Source organism: Mustela nivalis (genome assembly GCF_964662115.1).
Source record: "Mustela nivalis genome assembly, chromosome: 10".
In the NCBI taxonomy this organism is placed as follows: domain Eukaryota; kingdom Metazoa; phylum Chordata; class Mammalia; order Carnivora; family Mustelidae; genus Mustela; species Mustela nivalis.
This window is the reverse complement of record NC_139029.1, coordinates 3,424,336-3,445,239: the sequence shown is the minus strand read 5'-3', so window position 1 is coordinate 3,445,239 and position 20,904 is coordinate 3,424,336. Positions and strand designations below refer to the sequence as shown.

Sequence of the window (20,904 nt, the reverse complement as noted above, 5' to 3'; positions counted from 1 at the left end):
CTCGCTGTGTGCCCCTGGGGAGTCACACGCCTCCCTGGGCCTCGTGCCCCATCTGGGAAGTGAAGCCGTAGCCGAGGGGCTCTCACATGTCTCCGCCTTCCGCTGGGCCCTTGTCCCATCCCCCACCCTGGCCCTGGAGGCTGGAGAGGAGCGGTCTGTCATTTCATGGGCTCCATGTGTGACTCTCCGGGGGGGGGGGGACATCCCGAGGCCGCCGCGTCTCTCCCCAGCCTCAGGCAGCCCTTCAGCCCTGCTGCCTCCCCAGGGACAACTGGCCTTTAGGCTAATCCCATAGGCTGCTGTTCTGGCCTGGGGCCCAAACTCACAGAACACATTCTCCCAGAGAGTGAGCTCTCTTACAGTCTCCGTGCGTAGAGGGGGTGTGCACAGAGCATCCGCCCACCAGAACCCTTACACTCACCCCCCAGGCTTGGCCCTGCATCCCCCTCATGCGTTGGTGTCTGAGCCCTTGCCTCTGACCAAGGGGCAGTGGGCTGGGAGGGGGAGGGCGGGTAGGAACGGCAGACACAAGCTTCCCGCCCATTCCTAGGCCTCCAGGGTGGGGGCCCTGGGGTGGGGATGCAGGTCAGAGGCCTGTGATCTGACCCCACCTCTGGCCTGGGTGTCCCTAGGAGCCCAAGTCCTCGGGGCAGCTGATGGCCGAGTGGGGCCTGGATGACGTGGAGTACCTGTTCTCGGAGGCCGACTACCGCACGCTGACCAACTACAAGGCCTTCAGCCAGTTCCTCAGGTGGGCCACACCCCCAGCCACCGTGGCAGAGGGAACTGCAAGCTAGGGGACAGAGCCCCAGGCTCCTGGGGTGCAGGGGGCCATCCAGCGGACGGCAGCCCTGGGCAGAACCCCTGTCATTTTAACAGATGGTCCAGGCTTCTCTGGCTTGCCCTGAGCCGTGGGGATGGTGGTCCTCGTCAATCCTCAGGGCTTTAAGTCCTCATGGGGCTCTCTCAGCTTGGGAAGAAATAGGGCTAGACACCCGGTGGCCCACAGGAGGCTTCTCCCTCTGCTCCTTCGGGTGGTACAGGGTCTGGAAACCCAATGAGAAGGTCGCCAGCCAACCACACAAATAGGAATCAGAAATGTTTGGGGATGGACGGGAGCTCCGGGCCGTGTCCTCTTCCCTGCGCCCTGCCTCGCTGTCTGCTTGGTTCGCCCAGCCTGGAACGGGGGCTTCCCCCAGGTGTGGGAGAAGAGGAGGGTGCCTGGGTCGTCGGGGGGTCTCGTCCCCTTCACGGCGATGCTTTCGTCCCACACAGGCCCCTCATCGCCAAGAAGAACCCGAAGATCCCCATGTCCAAAATGATGACGGTGCTGGGAGCCAAGTGGCGGGAGTTCAGCGCCAACAATCCTTTCAAGGGGAGCTCAGCAGCGGCAGCGGCGGCGGCCGTGGCGGCGGCCGTGGAGACCGTCGCCATTGCCCCTCCACTGGCTGTCAGTCCCCAGCAGGTGCCCCAGCCTGTACCTATCCGCAAGGCCAAGACCAAGGAGGGCAAGGGTAAGGCTGCGGGCGGGGGCGGGCACCCGGCTCTGCTGGCCGGTCTCTCTCCAGACCCTATAGCCTCGGGCAGCTGGGACAGCTGAGGCAGGCTTTACCAAGGACTTAGGGTCTCGGTTGACCTTGGACCCACTCGTCCTTGCTCAGCTGTATTGTGGCATCGTAGCTTCTGTCCCGCTTCCCCTTTGGGGGCTGCGGAGAAGCAGGGGAGTCGGTGTGCTCGGAGCTCCGGGACTTTTGCACCTGTTCCCCTCCGACTTGGTGTGGAAGAAGGGAAGGGGGAGGCCCATGTTGCTGGGAGTTGGGGGAGCTCTTGAGTTTGAGGAGAAGAGGTCCCAAGGTTGGCCCCCTGACCCCACTTGTCTGAGGACTCAGCCCTCGGGGTGATGGACGTGTATGAGTGCGGCTGCGGTCGGGCTGGCTTCCCCGGGAGGCTTGGAAGGAGGTGCAGATAGATAATCGGATTGAGTGGTGGGTATCCGGTGTCTGGGGAGAAGAGGGACAGCAGAGGCTCTCTGTGACTTGGAGTCCCCGAGGGCGGGACCTCCCCTAGGTGGGGGAGTTCTGTCCCCATTGGGGTAGAAACCTGCATCTCCCCAGGGTGCTCAAAGGTGGGGTCACCAGTAGCTCAGCCTTTCTGGGTACTCTGATTGGATTTTGATGGAGGGGCTAAGGGGGTTCTGGGCACCCATTTTTTGCAGCCCCAAGGAACTTTGGTTTCTGGGATGCTGAACCCCTTTTCCAGGTCTCTGCAGGGGTCCGGTGGGCAGAGTGATATGGGGTTTAGAACCTGCTCCTGCCCTGCTTCCTGGCTGGCCTCTTTCCTGGGCCTCCCCAGCCTGCCTCGCTTCCTCATTGCCTCCTGGGTGCCAGCCACTGAGCTATCGATTCCCAGAGCCGCCCATTCAGAGCCTGAGAAATTGAAATAGATTTTCTATGGCATCATGGAGGTTCCAGCGGGGCTCCTAGCCCCATCTGTGTGTGAAGCAGCTGAAGGAGGGCCCGGGGCAAGTCCACCTGCCGCCAGGGCTCCATCTTCCCCACTCAGCCCGGTGGGAGAGGCTGTTGAGGGGCCATTACTCCCCTGGTGGCTAATTGGCCTGTGGCTGGCCCCATAAAAACAACCTCAACCTTGCTGGCTGCCTAGGAGCTGGTGTTTGCCATGGGTGATTGGACACAGGGGTGCCTGGGCCCAGGGGTGACCCAGAGGCTGGCGGCTGGGGAAGGGCTACTTGTCCTCCAGAGCCCAGGTTTGGACCCCAGGGGAGTGGGTGTGCCCATGGTGGCCTTGCTGGCCACAGGGGGCCATGGCTTCAGTGGGGACAGCTCCTTTCTGGGGAGAGGGGACAGCACAGGGTTGTTCCCAGGATGGCTGGCAGTTCTGCCATTCATGGATCAGGGCAGTGGTTGCCGGAGCGGAGACGGAAGGGCGCTTGCTGTGTCACTTTCATGCAAGAACATCACCGCTCAGACTTCTCATCTGGAGGGGGCTGCGGCAGAGTGACTCTTCCCTAACGGAGTCCCTCGGGGCCGACTGGAGTCATGCCACCAGGTGACTGAGCCACGGCCGTGTGGATGACCCTCTGCCACTTTTCAGGGCCAGGAGTGAGGAAGAAGATCAAAGGCTCCAAGGATGCCAAGAAGAAGGGCAAGGGGAGAAAGGCGGCGGGGCTCAAGTTCCGCTTCGGAGGGATCAGCAGCAAGAGGAAGAAAGGCTCCTCGGTGAGTGTGTGTGAGAAGGTGGACTGGGCCGTGCATGAGTGAGAGTGGGAATGTGGGTTTGTGCACCTGAGCGTATGTGTGTGTGAGTGTGTGAGCGGACTGGAATGTGCGTGAGCACGGGTGTATGAATACGAGCGTGTATCTGAGTGTGAGTGTGTAAATGTGTGAGCGGACTGGAATGCATGTGAGCACAACTGAATGGAAACGTGTATTTTTGAGCGTGAGTGTGTACAAATATGAGAGTGGAATGGAATGTGTCTGAGGATGAGTGTGTGCGTGGGAGTGTGTGTGTTTGTGAACACGAACCTGTGAGTGTATAAATGTGTGAGTGGACCGGAATGGGTGAACATGAGTGTGGGCATGTGTATTTGTGAGCATGAGCGTGTGAAAGGACTGGAATGTGTGTGAGTCCAAGTGTGTGTGAATGGGAACATATTTGTGAACATGAGCACGTGAGTGTGTAAATGTGTGAGAGGACTGGAATGTGTGTGAACACAAGTGTGTATTTGTGAACATGAGTGTGAGTGTAAATGTGTGGGTGTGTGATAGGGTGGACTGGGATGTGTGTGAGAGAGAGACCACATGTACTTGGCCACGTGTGTGGGTGTGTGAGCAGCCTTCCGCGTTCCGCATGCGTGCGTGCGCGTGTGCATGCGTGTGCCCTGCGAAGGCAGGTGGTGGGGATGCAGGGCTGGCAGCCTGCGCTCCTGAATCAGGACTCTGGGTGGGGAGCTCCCCGTCTACCCCGCTGGGCTGGGGGCCTGCCTCTGGCTCTGCTGCAACTGGGTAGCAGGTGGGAGCGTCATCTGGCCTCTAAGAGTCCTGATGGGGCCTGCGCGCCTGGGTCACCCGAGGAGGGGTGGCAAGTAGGCAGGATCAGGCTGGGCTGGAGTTCGGACCCTCCCTTGCCCTTCCAGGGTCAGCTCTGGCACCAGGTTCAGACTGACCCTGAGTCCCCGTCGGAGCCTTTGGCCCTCCCTTCTGCACAGAAGGCAGCATGCATACATACCCTTCCCACCGCCGCAGGGCGCCTGTTTGCCACACCTTTCCCCACCTCTGTAGAGGAGCAGAGTCGGAAGCCATTCCTCTGTCCCCTGGTAGAGGCAGATGACAAGATCTGAGTTTAGCTGCTCTAGAGGGGAGCACGGAGAAACACGTGTGACCCAGCCCGCAGCTGCTGCTCCCGCTGAGCTCAGCAAGTCTTTGTTGAGCACATTTTCTTGTGCCAGCCTCTCGGCTCAGCCATGGTGGGCCCTGCTCGGGGAGTGTTCATGGTCTGGAGTGTGTCTGGGAGATACACAGAGAGAGAGCTAACGACAAGCAGATGGGACACACCAGACCTGGCACACAGGCTATGCAACAGGTCCAGTCAAGGAGAGATCTGGGAAGGCTCCTTGGAGGAGGTGTCCTTAGGGCTTTCCCTTGAGGGAGGTGTCCTTAGGGCTTTCCCTTGAGGGAGGTGGAGGAGTTTGGCAGGGTGGAGAGCAGGGCTTGGGGGAGAGGTATGGAAAATGTGAGTTGTGTCTGAGGGCTGGAGAGCAGGGCTTGGGGAAGGTGGTAGAACGTCAGGCTAGACCGATGTGGGGGGCCCTTTGGGGTTGAGAGCCAGGTGGAGAGAACCTGGAGCCTCCACCATGCCCTGCCCTACCCCATCCTCTGCCCAGGCCAGGGAGGCCCTTGGGATGAGCCCCCAACGCAGGCTCTAGGCTCACGGGCCCCCACCCCCCTGCAGAGCGAGGAGGACGAGCGGGAGGAGTCAGACTTCGACAGCGCCAGCATCCACAGCTCCTCCGTGCGCTCTGAGGGCTCCGCCGCCCTGGGGAAGAAGAGCAAGAGGCGTCGCAAGAAGAGGAGGAGTAGGACTCCCGGGGCGCGGCCGGCCGGGTAGAAGGGGCAGGGTGCAGAGTGCCCCGTGGTCAGCAGGGGAGGGCCTCCTTGTGTTCCGTTACACAGTTCACCTCAGTGAACTTCCTCACCCCAGTGGGCTTTGGGGTCAGGGGAAGGGTCTTGTGCCACTGAGGCCAAATCCGTGTAGGCCCCTGGGGCGTGTAGGCCCCTGAGGCGTGTGCACTGGCAAAGGGGGCCCTGGAGAAGGAAGTGCTCAGTGGCCGCCTGCGCCATCTGCGCTGCTGCCCTTCTCCCCTCCCTCCCAGGGCCCCGCCCGCCCTCTTCCCCGCCTGCTTTTACTTCCAACCCCCTCCCCACCCTCAGCCTTTCCTCAGACATCGGTTCATGCCGCCTGCCCATCTGCCATCCATCCATCCAGCACCTGTTAAGCACCTACTGGGTACCGGTCCCGCCAGGGATGGAGATTGCTTGGGCTTTGGGAGTGGGGACCGGGCCCTCCACCACCGCCCCTGCCCTTCCCCAGTTGACGACGGGGATGGCTACGAGACGGACCACCAGGACTACTGCGAGGTGTGCCAGCAGGGCGGGGAGATCATCCTGTGCGACACCTGTCCGCGAGCCTACCACCTCGTCTGCCTTGACCCAGAGCTGGAGAAGGCTCCGGAGGGCAAGTGGAGCTGTCCCCACTGTGTAAGCCCGCGGCGGAGGCTCTGGGACGGGGGGGGGGGGGGGGGGGGGGGGGGGGGGGGGCCGCCAGTGCCTGGCCCCGCGGGGCGCTGAAGAAGGGGAGAGGCCCGCGGGAGGGGGAGAGCCGAGCGGCGCGGGGGGGGGGCCTTGGCCCCACCCGGATGCTGCCCTCCAGGAGAAGGAGGGCATCCAGTGGGAGCCCAAGGACGACGACGACGACGAGGAGGAGGGCGGCTGCGAGGAGGAGGAGGACGACCACATGGAGTTCTGCCGCGTGTGCAAGGACGGCGGCGAGCTGCTCTGCTGCGACGCGTGCCCCTCCTCCTACCACCTGCACTGCCTCAACCCGCCGCTGCCCGAGATCCCAAACGGTGAATGGCTCTGCCCGCGCTGTACTGTGAGTGTTACGCCCGCCCCGCCCGCGCCGTCCCCGCCCGCGCCCCGCCCCTCCCCGCCCCCGGCGAGCAGTTCCCCGCCCACCTAGGCCACGCCCCCGGCAGACCCTGCCCACAAAGGCCTCGCTACACCTGCCCGGGCCACGCCCACTCACGAGTCGTGCCACGGAGCTCCAGGCCTCGCCCCATCAGAGCCGCCCGTCTCTAAAGGCTCCGCCTCTGTAGGGCTAATCCCCGCCCACCCACAAAGCCACGCCCACCGAAGGCCCAGTGCCTGCTGGCTGCACCTGCGATGTTCCCGGGACGCTGGCCGAGGCCCCGCTCCTTGCAGGTCCCGCTCTGCTGGCCGCCAACAAAGGCGGGAGTCCCCGTCCACCACAGTACCCCCACCCATCCCCGAGTCCCGCCCCCTGCCTCACTAAGACCCTCTCTACGGCTCGACCCCTTTGAGACCCCATTGAGACCCAGACGCAGTTTTCCCTGCACCATAAGGAAGAGGGACACCAGCCACACAGCCCTGTCCATGGGCATCCCTTTACCGCTTCCGTCTTTCCGAGTACAGGCGTTTGTTATGCCCATTTTTAGATGACGTAACAGGCTCAGGGAGGTAAAATGCTTGTCTCAAGCCACACAGCAGCAGAACTGCCCACTCAGTCCCTTCCCGGACCTGACTGCTGTCGCAGGGCTGGGGGTGGCGAGAGGGCAGGAGGCAGAGGGAGGAGAGTGCCCCACCCCTTGCCCCCAGTGGCCGCGTGCTGGGCACCGCCTGGTTTGAAGGCCCCCAGGCCCACCCCCAGTGCTAGATTCCCCACCCTCCGGATCCTGGGCTGTGCCGTGGCAAGCCCCAGTTCCCCGGTGTGCATCTGGGCTTCTGGTGTGTGTGCGCGTGCATGTGCGTGCATGTGCACACACCCGCGTTGCCCATCTCCCGTGTGTGCTGTGTGTGCGGGCTCCTGAGGACAGGGCAGCATGGTGGAGTTATGGTGGGGCAGACCTGCGGAGCAGGGCAGCTTGTGGGAGAGAGGCTAGTAACAGCCTGATGTCCCTGGGACCTCGGGGGGGGGGCTGTGGCTAAGCCCTGAACTTGGGGACCCTCCTGTGTCCACAGTGCCCCCCTCTGAAGGGCAAAGTCCAGCGGATCCTACACTGGAGGTGGACGGAGCCCCCTGCCCCCTTCATGGTGGGGCTGCCGGGGCCCGACGTGGAGCCCGGTGTCCCCCCACCCAAGCCCCTGGAGGGCATTCCGGAGAGAGAGTTCTTTGTCAAGTGGGCGGGGCTCTCCTACTGGCACTGCTCCTGGGTGAAGGAGCTACAGGTGAGGCCCCCCCGGCACCAGGCAGGTATGGCTGTGCCAAGGCTCTGGTCCTGAAAGGTGCAGGCTAGCACTGAGTGCGGGCCATTGTTGGGAGGCGGGGAGCGGGAGGCTGCCGGTGAGGTTGTCCTGCCTGGGACCCAGGCTGGGGGAGCTGCATCAGGGACACGGGGGAGCCACGGCCTCCTGCCCCCCGTAACCTCTGCCGGTGCGCAAGCAGCTGGAGCTCTACCACACGGTGATGTATCGCAACTACCAAAGAAAGAACGACATGGACGAGCCGCCGCCCTTTGACTACGGCTCGGGCGATGAGGAGGGCAAGAGCGAGAAGAGGAAGAACAAGGACCCTCTGTATGCCAAGATGGAGGAGCGCTTCTACCGCTACGGCATCAAGCCTGAGTGGATGATGATCCACCGTATCCTGAACCACAGGTGGGTGCCTACTGCCCCGGCCCATGGCCGCGGGGCAGGACGTGCTCCGTGGTGCAGGCGCAGGGCTGCACGTGGGCGCTGTGGGGGCAGGAAGAAGGGATGGGGGTCCCCCCCGCTACCAGCGACGGGACTGCCCCGTTAGAGGGAGTCGTCCGAGGCACACAGACACGTGCACACACGTGTGTTCTCACTCGTGGTGGGAGTGCAGGTCCAGAGTCATACGTGGAAGGGGGCAGCTTGATACACAGGCTGGGACACTTGCACCGCGTGGGACCATCAGTGGGTCAGGATGCGTGTGCTCCTAACTTCAGCCAGAGCCTGATACCTGCGGGAGGGTCCTGGGGACAAAGGTGGCCTGAAGTGTGGGGGTGTATGCACATTTGATCCTCCTTTAGAACAATAGCTAACGCTATTGAACACTATCTACCCTGACAGGTAGACATTTTATTTCTGTCCCTTTTATGGATGTGCAAACAGGCACAGCGAGGCTGTTACTTGGCCAAAGTCACACAGCCAAGAGGCGGTGGAACTGGGATTTGAACCTAGTGAGTTGGGGTGGTAGGACTTGCTTTCTTGGCCACTGTCCCAAACGCCCGTGTCCCGAGATAACTCTTGGTGGCCCCAGGTGACTGTGATCAGAGGCTGCAGAAAGCTGGACAGAGACTAGGGTGGGCAGCCTGTGGGTCCTTGGGATTTGGCTTTGGTTTGGGGAACAGTGGGAGCTCTTGATGATTCTTGAGCTCAGGGGCTTGAGAATGGGCCATGGCCAACAGGTGGGCACGGGGTGAGGACCGGAGTCTTCACTTGCCTTCCCTCTCGGCCTGATGGGGTCTGAGAGGAGCTTCAGGTCCGGCCAACGCTGGGTGTCCTGAGTGGCGGGGCTGGGTAGTGCAGAGGGTACGAACCTGAGCCAGACCCAGAATCCAACGCCGGCTCCCCGTTTCCTGCGCTCTGTGCCTCTGTGCTTCTCATGTGAAATGGGATCGCAGGATTAACTCCCTTTAGGCTGCGGCGAGGGTGAGGGCAGAGGGAGCACGCCAGCCCCTGCTAGAGCCGGCCTCTGTGAGAGGCGGGCAGGAGTGCCTGGACGAGCTGCCTGCCCCTGCCTGTCCCCAGCTCCCCCCACAGAACAAGTCTTTCTATTTATTTATTTATTAAGATTTTATTTATTTATTTGACAGACAGAGACACAGAGAGAGAACTCAAGCAGGGGGAGAGGGAGAGGGAAGAGCAGACAGGGCTGCAGCCCAGGACCACCCCCCCCATCATGACCTGAGCCAAAGTCGGAGGCTTTAACCCACTGAGCCACCCAGGTGGCCCCCACTGAGAACAACTCTTGAAAAGAGGGTTAGATCCTATGCAGACCTGAGCTCCCTTCCCCCACTGAACTGATCCACAGGTTTTATTATTTTTTTTTAACCTTTATTAAATTGCATTTTAAAAACATGCATGGCGGTCTTCCTCCTTGCATTCACGGCAGGGCAGGTGAATTTTCCCCACATTTATTTTCCCCATGTTACTCGGCCAAGTCCGAGTAATGACTAATTATTTATTTAAAAAAGCTGTTTCCATGGTGATGGGTTGATCTTCCTCTTAATGGTCCCCAGGGTGGCTGTAGGCTCAGCCCTTTTGGGGAGCCATGGCTTTGCTGACCCCGCCGTGCTCCCCAAGCTTGGTTGTGTGCTCAGCTCGGGGTGGGAGGCTTCGGGGACCCTCCCTGTGGCCAGAATCAAGCTGAAGTCCGAGCAGCTTCTCTGGAGCACCCCTCTGGGCTGCTAGCTTGCTTGTCCGTGTCCCTGGGGGTCTCCAGAAGAGGTCATCCTGCCCGTGTGGGACTCTGTCCTAACTTACTTTGCAGAGGACCAAGATGGGCATGGCTCTGGGCCTTCGAATTTTTTTATTTTATTTTATTTATTTATTTGATAGAGATCACAAGTAGTCAGAGAGGCAGGCAGAGAGTAAGAGGAGGAAGCAGGTTCCCTGCCGAGCAGAGAGCCCAATGTGGGGCTCGATCCCAGGACCCTGAGACCATGACCTGAGCCCAAAGCAGAGGCTTTAACCCACTGAGCCACCCAGGCACCCCAGGGCCTTTGAATTTTTTGAGTGAAAATACACAGGCCTAGGGTCCGGGGAGAGGACTGTCCAACTCAGAAATTGCAGAATCCTAGTGTCCAGACACCCTGCCTCGATGGCTCATCACGGTGACAGAGGGTGGGACTGGCACTGGCCTTTGCTCCTCTGTGAGCGTGGCCTCTCCCTGTCCCTCTCGGCTCTGCTGCTCATCCTCACACTAGCTCCCCAGGGCCTGTGGCCGTGGGGGTTTTGCATCGTGTGAGGTATCCCCTGGACCCCTGCCCCGCCAGCCCCTGGCCCGGTGGCCCGCCCCTCCCCCTCCACCCATGTGCTGTGTTGCAGCTTCGACAAGAAGGGGGACGTGCACTACCTGATCAAGTGGAAAGACCTGCCCTACGACCAGTGCACCTGGGAGATTGACGACATCGACATCCCGTACTATGACAACCTGAAGCAGGCCTACTGGGGCCACAGGTGCGCGGGCCACGGGGCTGCCCCCAGACTGCCGCCCCCTGCTGGCCTCCGCTTTGCTCATCTGCCTCCCCTGCTCTTTCCCAGGGAGCTGATGCTGGGTGAAGACGCCAGGCTCCCCAAGAGACTGGTCAAGAAGGGCAAGAAGCTGAAGGACGATAAGCAGGAGAAGCCGCCGGACACACCCATTGTGGATGTGAGTGGGGGGGGCACGGGGTGGGGGGGTGCTGCCGGGTCCTGGCACCCCAGGCCTGGCCCTGGAGGATGGCGTGTCCTGCGGGAGCGGTGTGCCACGGCCCCTCTGGTTCCGGCCACTTCAGCCGGGCATCTGATGGCACAAGGAGACGAAGACCCAGGCCCTCCCTGCCGGGGAGAGCTCAACCCTGGAGTCGGGGTCCCCCAGCCTGATGCGGAGGGACAGCTCCCTGGGCACAGAGGCCTTGGCCTCCTGTGAGTCTGCACTGTGCACAGACCGGGAGCACATGGTCTCTGCTTAGCATACAAAATACATCCCCCAACACCCTAACGCCTAGCCGCGAGCCCGTCGGGGTGTGGACGGTTGACCTTTATTCATTTAGCAAACTTCTCTGGGGTGTCTGCCAGCTGTTGGAACAAGGACTCTGTCTCCATTTCAAGAAGTGTTCATCTCCCCCTGGGCCTGTAGTGGGTACACACAGAACCTCGGGGCTCAGCCTGGAACTAGGGGATGTCAGGGAGGACTTCTTGGGGGAGGCAGCCTTGAGCTGCAGGATATAAAGGAGACAGAGGGGATGTTTAGGGTTCAAGGAGAGGAAGCCCCTTAGGCAGGCAGCAAACAAATGTTGACCAAGTGCCCACCATGTCCCAGGTGCCCTGTGGGACTCAGAGTCATGAGCAGGGCAAGTCATGAACAGGGCAAGTGCGGTGACCACAGCCTAGGCTCCAAGTCAGAGAGTCCAGCAATCAGGAAGCCCTCAGGGAGGGCTTCCTGAAGGAAGAGGTGTTCTAGCCAAGCCCAGAAGGATGGATACTTTGGCAGGGATGAGAGGAATGAGAATAGTATTGCCGGCAGAGGGGCAGTGTGTGCCAAACCCAGGGGGTGGGCTCTGGGGCCCAGGACTCAGGGTGTGTCTGAGCATCTGCCTCCTCCGTAGCCCACAGTCAAGTTCGACAAGCAGCCTTGGTACATTGACTCCACGGGCGGCACGCTGCACCCGTACCAGCTGGAGGGCCTCAACTGGCTGCGCTTCTCCTGGGCCCAGGGCACGGACACCATCTTGGCCGACGAGATGGGTTTGGGCAAGACCGTGCAGACCATCGTCTTCCTCTACTCACTGTACAAGGAGGTACGCAGGCTGGGGCAGGAGTCCCGGGACGGGGGGCTGGCACCAGCTGTGGGCAGGGAGTCTCACCGCATCGGTCTGCCTCTGTCTCCAGGGGCACTCCAAGGGACCCTACCTGGTCAGTGCACCCTTGTCCACCATCATCAACTGGGAACGTGAGTTTGAGATGTGGGCACCTGACTTTTATGTGGTCACCTACACCGGGGACAAGGAGAGCCGCTCCGTAATCCGGGAGAATGAGTTTTCTTTTGAGGACAATGCCATTCGGAGCGGGAAGAAGGTGTTCCGTATGAAGGTGAGTGCTCCTCGTCCCCAAGGGGGACCTCAGGAAAGCTCTCGGCCTGCCCCTGGGGCCACAAGGCCCTGTGGCTGGCCACCGGCTTCTCTCCAGGCAGAATTGCCAGCTGTATCAATGTCCTGGGGTTGATGTAACAAAATACCAACCAGAAGGCTGGAAACAACAGAGACTTACTTTCTCCTGGTTCTGGAGGCTAGATGTTGGTAGAGCCATGCTCCCTCTGAAGGCACTAGGGGGGCTCTGCCCTGCCTTCTCGGGCTTCTGGTGGCTGTTGGCGTTCCTGCGCTCATGGCTGCATCGCTCCCATCTCTGCGTCCCGGCCTCAGGCCATTCCCCTTTGTATTAATGTGTCATAGAGACACCACTCCTATTGGATTCAGGACCCCTCTGATCCAGATGACCTCATCACAACCCATTATCCCTGCAGAGATCATTGCTCCTGGAAGGGTCACATCCCGTGCTGCTGGGTGGACGTGGACTGGGGGGACACGATTCAACCTAGCACACTGTCTGCGTGACCTCACATTCTGCTCAGCACATGAGCTAACAGACCCAGCCCACAGAGCTGTGGAGGGTTGACTGAGCTAGGCAGGGCCTGTCTTGACTGTGTCCATGGGTCTCCAGGGGTCTTGTTGAAAGGCCTCACTGGGATCCAGCAGCTCTGGGGACAGCAGCTCTGAGCCTGGGTGGCTCAGCCAGGTTAAATGTCCAACTCTCATTTTTAGCTCAGGTCTGATCTCAGGATCGCGGGCTCGAGCCCAGTGTCCGGCTCCGTGCTCAGCGTGGTGTCTGCGCCCCGCGTCGGGCTCCGTGCTCAGCGTGGTGTCTGAGCCCCGCGTCGGGCTCCGTGCTCAGCGTGGTGTCTGTGCCCCGCGTCGGGCTGCGTGCTCAGCGTGGTGTCTGAGCCCCGCGTCGGGCTCCGTGCTCAGCGTGGTGTCTGAGCCCCGCGTCGGGCTCCTTGCTCAGCGTGGTGTCTGCTTGGGTTTTTCTCTGCCTTTCCCTCCCATCCCTCCCCACTTCCTGTTCTCTCTCTCCCTCTCTCTACAATCAATCAATCTTAAAAAACTAATAAAAATGAGAAATTGTGGTAAAATACACAAACAGGAATTTCCCGTGATGACCGTTTTGAAGCGTGCCGTTCAGAGGCATTAAGGACGTTCGCTTTGTCCGGCAACCGTCACCTTCCTCCGCCTCCAGAACCCTGTCATCTTGCGAAACCCAAACCTGGCCCTCAGGAAGCAGGAACTCCCGTCCCCTGCCCAACCCCTGATCTCTCCCTCTGTGATTTCGACAACTTTCAGTACCTTGTTCGGGGAAAACGGAACAGCATATGCTTTTCGGTGCCCAGTTCCCTTGTTGAACATTACGTTGTAGGTCTCGCCCTGTGCTAACACGGGGTCTGAGCGTCCTCCCTTCTTAAGGCCAGATAACCTCGCACTGTGTGAAAAGGCTGCATTTTGTGATCTGTGTGCGTTCATCTGTTCACAGATGCTGGGGTTGTTGCCACATTTGGCTCTTGTGAAAATGCTGTAGACGTGACTGTGCCCACGTTTGTTCAGATCCCTGCTTCTGCTTCTTTGGGGCCTTTTGGGTCTGTACCTGGAAGAGGCCGTGTTGGATTCTGGGGGGACTCTGCGTGTCGTTTTGTGGGAACTGCCTGTGCTCTCTGGGTTCTCTCTGGGTGCGGCCCCAGAGACACCCTCTGCCCCTCTCTGGTCCCTTCCCAAAGGGACGCCGGTGGTGGGGAGAAGCAGGCTCGGTTTGGCCAGGATGGGCTCCCTCCTTTGTGGGCTCCAGGGAAGGGTGAAGGCCCAGGGCTCCTGACTCACGTGCGGGACACAGCTTTTCCCATTTTCCCGCGCTCCTCGTCTCCCCGTGGTGGTGGCTTTCGTCGGCTGTGTAATGCCGTGCTCCCTCAGTCTGGGGCTGCTCCCGGGTGCGTGGCCCCTCATGCCCGGGCCTGGCCCCCACGGGGCTGTGAGGTGTTGGGGTCTGCTGGGCAGGGCTGCCCAGGGCCCCACTGTCCCACAGGCCTCCTCTTACAAAACACAAATTCAACGCTAAGAATTTCAAGTCCTTTGAAAGAGCATTTATCCCCAAGTGCGGGGACCACTTCTCTGTTCGAATCTTTGCTCTGCCAGCTACTGGCCATGGGACTCGGGTGATCTTGCCCAGCCCGAGACCCCGCGAGCCGTACGTGGGGACGGGGACGGCGTGGCGGGAGTGGCTGTGAGGATGAGCGGGTTGTGAGGTGCTCAGTGCGGGCTCGGCCCCCGCGGCCATCCGCCAGCGGCGGGGCGGTGCTCTGGTCCCCGCGGACCCCTCTGCTTTTCTTCTCAGGCCCAGGGCCTCTCTGGGCTCTCGGGGGTCCCGCCCACCCCTCCTCCATGCCTCCTTGTCTTTGGAGACCCTACCTGCCCCCCCCTTCCAGATGCTCCTCTCCCCCTGCAGAAAGAAGTGCAGATCAAATTCCACGTCCTGCTCACCTCCTACGAGCTCATCACCATCGACCAGGCCATCCTGGGCTCCATCGAGTGGGCCTGCCTTGTGGTGGACGAGGCCCATCGGCTGAAGAACAACCAGTCCAAGGTGGGCAGTGCCGGCCGCCGGCCCTGGAGCCCCCGCGGGGCGGGGTGGGGGAGTCCAGCCGGCCGCCCCGCACACCCTGACTGGCCTCCTGTCCCCCAAAGTTCTTCAGGGTCTTGAACAGCTACAAGATCGACTACAAGCTGCTGCTGACGGGGACCCCCCTTCAGAACAACCTGGAGGAGCTCTTCCACCTCCTCAACTTCCTGACTCCGGAGCGGTTCAAGTGAGTCGGGGGCCTGGACGGGGCAGGGGCAGGCAGGCAGGCAGGGGAGAGGCCGGCGCCCGGACGGCTCGCGGGAACTCGGCTTCCTCATCAGTAGAATGAGTAAAGCCCACCTGAAGGGACCTGCGCGGGAGGGTCCGTGGGGCTGCACGTGCGGAGGGCTCAGGGGGACATGGGTGGTCCCGAATATGGGGACTGTTCTTGGCTCTACCCCAGGAGAACCCTGGGGGTCCTCTGGGGCTCCTGTCCTTGCCCCCATGCCCTGGCTTGTGCCTTCCTCTCCACGGAAACCCAAGTGACCCCATGGGTGACAGTGCTGGGGGCAGCAGACGGGGAGTGGTGGTGGATACAGGGGTGAATACGGAGCCCCGGCCGGTGGGAGTCCTAGGGTCTCCTTCCCTGACCTCCCTGTCTTCACCAACTCTATTTTCCGACTCAGAATGGGGGGGTTCGGGGTCGACAGTGCTGACTTTGGAATCGGGAGGCGCAGATCGGCAGGCAGGCTACACCATACAACCTTGGGCCCCCATCAGTCTCAGTTTCCTTTTCTGTAATATGGGTAAAGAGTTCTAGAGACTTTGTGCCCTGGACAGCTTCGAGAAAGAGGAAGGTATCCTATGTGGCGGAGGGAGCTGTGCTGGGAAGTTGGGGTGCGAGCGAGGGCTCAGACGGACACCTCGGGCAGAGCTAAGGTTCCCACGCCCACCAGCCAACCGGCCTGCCCTGTGACCCTCTGGTCACCCCCGGCCCAATCCTGGCTCCCTCTGCAGAGGGCTTTGGCCTGCTTCTGTCCCCGGCTCCTGGCTCTCATCCCAGTTCCTTCTTGCAGCAATCTGGAGGGCTTCCTGGAGGAATTCGCCGATATCTCCAAGGAAGACCAGATCAAGAAGCTCCACGACCTGCTGGGGCCGCACATGCTGAGGCGGCTCAAGGCTGACGTGTTCAAGAACATGCCGGCCAAGACCGAGCTGATCGTTCGTGTGGAGCTGAGCCAGATGCAGAAGTGAGTGGGCACCCCGCCTGTCGGGGGCCGCTGCAGAGCAGCGTGCCTCACGTCCCCTGGGCTTGTCTTGTCCCTGATGGTCTGACCTGGGGGGACTCACCTCGAGGCCTTGGCTCACCTTTTACACACACTTCCTCCTTTGACCTGTACGGCAGCCAGGCTCGGGGCTGTCTGGGTCCTTGTGGAGTCCCCAGGAACTCGCCGGGTGGCTCTGGGCCGGTGGCTTCCCCTCATAGGTCTCCCCTGGTCTCTCCGTGAGCGCTGCAGGACCGGTGGCCCCTGGCCTCCCCGCAGAGCAGAGTGCATGCTCGGAGGCCGCGTGGCCCTGGCGTCCAGCCTGCCTTCCCTCCTTGCCCTGCCGCAGGAAATACTACAAGTTCATCCTCACGCGGAACTTCGAAGCGCTCAACTCCAAGGGCGGGGGGAACCAGGTGTCGCTGCTCAACATCATGATGGATCTGAAGAAGTGTTGCAACCACCCCTACCTCTTCCCCGTGGCTGCCGTGGTAGGTCCCCGTGGCCGGCCCGTGGCCGCCGTAGCAGGTACCCAGGACCGCCACGGTCAGGGCGTGAGGCTGCCGCCATAGGCTCCCTTTGCCCGCCGTGGTGAGTGTGCGTGGCCGCCCCTGGGCCCCCGGCTGTGGTGGCAGGTGCTCAGCCCTCCCCGGGCGGGAGGACACAGAGGTGGTCCCTGTTAGTGCAGGTTTCTGAACACCCACCTCCATCCACGGTGCAGGCAGGTGCTCTCCTTCCCTTGGCCCATCCTCGTGACCTCGGGGGGCAGTGGGGCACCCTTCAGCCTCAGCAGTGGGGGATCCCAGGTTGATCTGGTTGCCCTCAGTCACCAGGAGTCAGCAAGGCCTGAGTGGGGCCCCAGGTGACTGTGACTGGCAGCCCGGGGGGAGAGGCTGGCCCCGGCTCCAACGCCAGCTCTGGCCCTGTGGTCTCAGGAGAGCCAGTGGTGCTTCTCTGAGCCTCTGCTTTTCCTTCTCTAAAATGGGACAGTAGCATCTGCCTGAGAGGGTAAGGACCAGATGCGGAAGTGCATGTGAAGTGGGCCTCCCTGGAGAGCCTGGCACAGCTGGCTGTCACCCCCCACACGATTATTCTGGTTCTCACCGAAACCCTGTGCAGGGACTACGTCCCCCTTCCCTGAACAGCAGAGTGAGGCACGGGGGCTGTGTGCGGGCGAGCCGCTCTTGAGGCCGCCCCAGATGGCTCTCACCACTCTGGCATGGCAGGGGCCTTGGGACTGATGTCCTGCCCAGCTGGGGTTCAGGGCTGGCCTGGCCAGGATGCCCCTTGCAGTGACCGCAGAGACCAGGCCCAATTCCTTCTGGATGGCCTGGCTTGGCTTAAGACTCTGTCACTGGCCTGTTTGCTGATGTCCCTGGTGTCTTGGTGGCATGCCAGCAGACGGAGGGCAGGCTGGCCGGTCCCAGGTCTGCCTGGGAACACAGTGCTGGGAAGGGGCTCCCCTGCCTCTGCTGAGCCTGGCCTGACCCGGGCTTTGTGCTCAGCCCATCCCTGGGCCTCTGTCCTTCCCTGCGGGCCTTTCTGGTACAGAGCCCGAGGGGCGAGGGGAGGTCCCCCAGCACCCCAGCTTCTGCTGTGTCTCCAGGAGGCCCCTGTCTTGCCCAACGGCTCCTACGACGGCAGCTCGCTGGTCAAGTCCTCGGGCAAGCTCATGCTGCTGCAGAAGATGCTGAAGAAGCTGCGGGACGAAGGGCACCGTGTACTCATCTTCTCCCAGGTGAGCTGCCCCGCGCCCACCTCTCCACCTCCCCCAGCCTCCCCTCTGTGCCCTGCAGAGGGCAGCACCGCCCGCCGGCAGCCCTCAAGGCCTGGTGCTCTTGCCACGGGGACTGTGTGTCAAAAGTCACTCCTCTGTGGCCTGGCCTGACCCGGCCAAGGAGCCCTGGCCGGGCGCCAAGCTCGAGGCGCTCAGGCACATCGGCCGTGAAGACCAGTGTCTTCCTCACCACTTGCTGCTTCCGGCCGGCTCCTCCCGAAGGCGCGGAGCTGGACTTGGCGTCCAGGCTGGCACCACAGCCCTTGCCTCTCACCCCTGCAGCCTGGCGTCCCACACAGGGGCCCCAGGGCTGGCTTGGGAGGAGCCCGTGTGGGGGCCGCGCCGGGAGGCCCTCTCCAGCATGCACAGAACGGCCTCTTGGGCGGTCTGAGGCACGGCACGCTGTGCAGCCTTGGGGGCCAGCCGGTCTGTCCTCGTTGTGTCACCCGCCTGGTTGCGTTGTCCTCCATCAGGCTCTGTGCTAGGCCCAGGGCCAGTCTCTGTGCTTGAGACACTCACAGTCCGGCGTGGGAGGTGGAGGGGACACAGTTAGGTAGTTCTGTGATGGAAGTCGCGGCAGGGCTCCTGTGGGAACCTGGTGGTAAAAACGCTTCCTTCTGTATGGTGGGACTGAGCCAGGCCCTTGCTCAAAGCCCCCGAATGGGATGTGACCCCGCTCATACTACAGTGGTAACGGCTGCTCCTGCTGGCAGCCCCCGGTCCCACCATGGGCCCTAGGGAGGCTGAGGCATTTGGGGAACGCTGACCAAGCCCGGGACAGTAGACCGGCCTGGAGACACCATCCACGACCCCCCCACCCCCCTGCCGACCTAAGACAGGATTCTGGGCTGAGGCCTCAAGGGACCAAGTAGAAGGAACTGCACAGCTCCTAGACATGTGCACAGAGGGAAAGTTCCGGAGACAGAGCCCTCCCATCCCAAACGAGCCAACACACCCCACCTCCAAAACTCGTGACAGAAAGACATTCCACAAAATAGGCAGAATCCAGATGAAAAGAAGAATAGAAGAGCCCGAAAAGGACTTCAGACAAACACGTTTAGGATCCTCAAAATTAATGGAGTAACAACCACGAATCCAGAAGAAACCAGGGAAGCACAAGCAGGAGGAAGTACGGCAAGAAGAACTGGACAGGAAAAGGGTCTGCCTGGACCTGAAATAAAACATTTCTCACGATCGCATAAACTCTCAACCCTGGTGAAGACAACCTTGACGCAGGGACCTGGCCCGGAGGGATGTCTCCAGAATGCAGTCTCGGGAGACGGAGCTCAGGAATGAGAAACCGCCCAGAGGACCCCTTGGGAGGCTCCCGTAATCCTCTGACATGAGCCGTAGAAGAATTGGAGAGAACAGTGACGAAGCTAGACTCCGTGAGAGTTTGCTGACCTGGGGACGGACGGGGGTCTCCGGTCTCACGTGCACTCTGGAGAACCAAGTGAGAGAGAGATCCAAGCCAGTGGATCTCCGGGCACACGGCAGGGAAATCACAGCTCTGCACACGTGGTACCTACGGGAAGCGGCAATCAGGCTGTCCTCAGGCCTCTCAGCAGCATAGTAGGGGGCAGGGGGCAAGTGTAAAACCCCCTGTCCCTGTGGGGGCAGACTGTTTTATATCCAGCTGAACTATCCCTCAGAATGGAGGGAGGAACGCAGGGGTGTGGGAGCCCAGAATGGACTGCCTTCATCTCATAAGGAGCGGTGACATCGGGGAAGACCTCACAGAAGAGGCGCCGTTGAGTTCCCCAGGCAGTGAGGGGGTGGGCATTCCAGAGGAGAGTCCAGGTAATGTGGGGTGACGGCGGGTATGAGGGAAGCGTTGAGAAATGAAACCCAGGTGGACTGGGCACCAAGCCCTGCCAGCCTGGAAAGCCGGGGCGAGGAGCTGGGACCTTCTTCTGTGAGGTGAGAGCAGGGAGGCACGGGCTCAGAGCTGTGTTTCAGGCAGATGGCTGTGGGGCTGGCGTGGGGGACGCTGTGGCCTCGGGGGTTGAGGTTGGAGGCTGCATTGCTTTCCAGAGAGCGCCATGTCAGGTCCGCCTGGGCCCCACTTGTCTCCCCACTCAGCAGATGGTTCTGTCTTCCCCCAACTGTCATGGGGTCCCTGCCCAGAGCCCCATGGGCTTCCTGGCTCTGTGGCAGCCCCTCAGGCATACCGTATCCCCTGCAGATGACCAAGATGCTGGACCTTCTGGAGGACTTCCTGGAGTACGAGGGCTACAAGTATGAGCGCATTGATGGCGGCATCACTGGAGGCCTCCGACAAGAGGCGATCGACAGATTCAACGGTACCCCTACCTCACCCGGGGCTCTCGATGGGGACCCCGTGTCTGCCTTTTCTCCCAGGCTAGGATCTTAGCCAGGTCCCCCAGCTCCCCGCGAGTGGCTGAAGAAAGCAGACCAGTCCTTAGGTCCTGACAGCTGCCCCTTAGGTTTAAAGGCTACAAGGAGTTAATTTTATGGAACCTCCGGGGGCCAGCTGGGGCGCTGAGGGGCCCAGGAGGGATCATCTGTTCAGAACTGAGAACCGGACAAGGAGAAAGGCAGAGAGGGAGGAAAGTTCCACCTCTGTTACTAAGTGATGCGGGTGCAGAGGGTCTGGGTGGCCCCGTGGGCATCAGACCCCGACACCAGGTAAACCAGCAGTTACGAGCAGTGCAGGACAGACGCCGTCACCTGGGGCCCAGATGCCCAAGGAGTGATGCCGTGTCCACTTGTGTGGGAGGAAGAGCAAGTACAGGGTTTCAGGATCTAGATGGAAGCGGGGGTGCCTGAGGCCCTGGAGGGTTGGGAACCTGTGTGCTGCTCTCGTGGGCGTGCAGGGCAGTCCCAGGTCCCGTATGAAGGGCCCAGATGCGCCTGAGTACCAGCTGTCCTGCGACAGTGGGGACTGCCCAGCAGGGTGGCTGGGGCCCTGGAGCTGTGACCTTGAGTGTCCCCTGCCACGCTGACAGCCCCATGGGCTAGGCAAAGCCGGGAGGGCGTGAAGGGCCGGGCTCTCCAAGGCTGACCCTCATTAGGCTAACCCTAACCCTCTGCCCGTATTTGCTGGCTATCTGAAGTTTGTACTTTGCCCATCTGGGCTTTGCAAATCAACTTTCTTCTCACTGTGGCTCCCTCCTGTTGGATCAGGGCTCAGAGCACAGCCAGGGGCTAAGTGGGACTCGCGTGGGCTGCTCTGTGCCCACCCTGGGCCCCCGGCCTCCTC

At 61.4% G+C, this 20,904-nt stretch overlaps 1 protein-coding gene across 2 annotated transcripts in view; it reads left to right on the top strand.

The window, feature by feature from the left end:
• CHD5 (chromodomain helicase DNA binding protein 5) overlaps positions 1–20,904 on the top strand; it is a 59,020-nt gene that overhangs the window by 16,848 nt on the left and 21,268 nt on the right. For both annotated transcript variants that reach the window (XM_082686730.1, XM_082686731.1), the window contains exons 4-21: positions 633–751; positions 1,276–1,514; positions 3,112–3,236; positions 4,969–5,092; positions 5,608–5,774; positions 5,947–6,168; positions 7,275–7,481; positions 7,699–7,910; positions 10,326–10,457; positions 10,542–10,650; positions 11,588–11,779; positions 11,871–12,071; positions 14,526–14,663; positions 14,765–14,886; positions 15,716–15,889; positions 16,254–16,395; positions 17,511–17,642; positions 19,867–19,984. In XM_082686730.1, the coding sequence (XP_082542856.1) occupies positions 633–751; positions 1,276–1,514; positions 3,112–3,236; positions 4,969–5,092; positions 5,608–5,774; positions 5,947–6,168; positions 7,275–7,481; positions 7,699–7,910; positions 10,326–10,457; positions 10,542–10,650; positions 11,588–11,779; positions 11,871–12,071; positions 14,526–14,663; positions 14,765–14,886; positions 15,716–15,889; positions 16,254–16,395; positions 17,511–17,642; positions 19,867–19,984 (2,875 nt within the window). The remainder of the gene's footprint in view (positions 1–632; positions 752–1,275; positions 1,515–3,111; positions 3,237–4,968; positions 5,093–5,607; positions 5,775–5,946; positions 6,169–7,274; positions 7,482–7,698; positions 7,911–10,325; positions 10,458–10,541; positions 10,651–11,587; positions 11,780–11,870; positions 12,072–14,525; positions 14,664–14,764; positions 14,887–15,715; positions 15,890–16,253; positions 16,396–17,510; positions 17,643–19,866; positions 19,985–20,904) is intronic.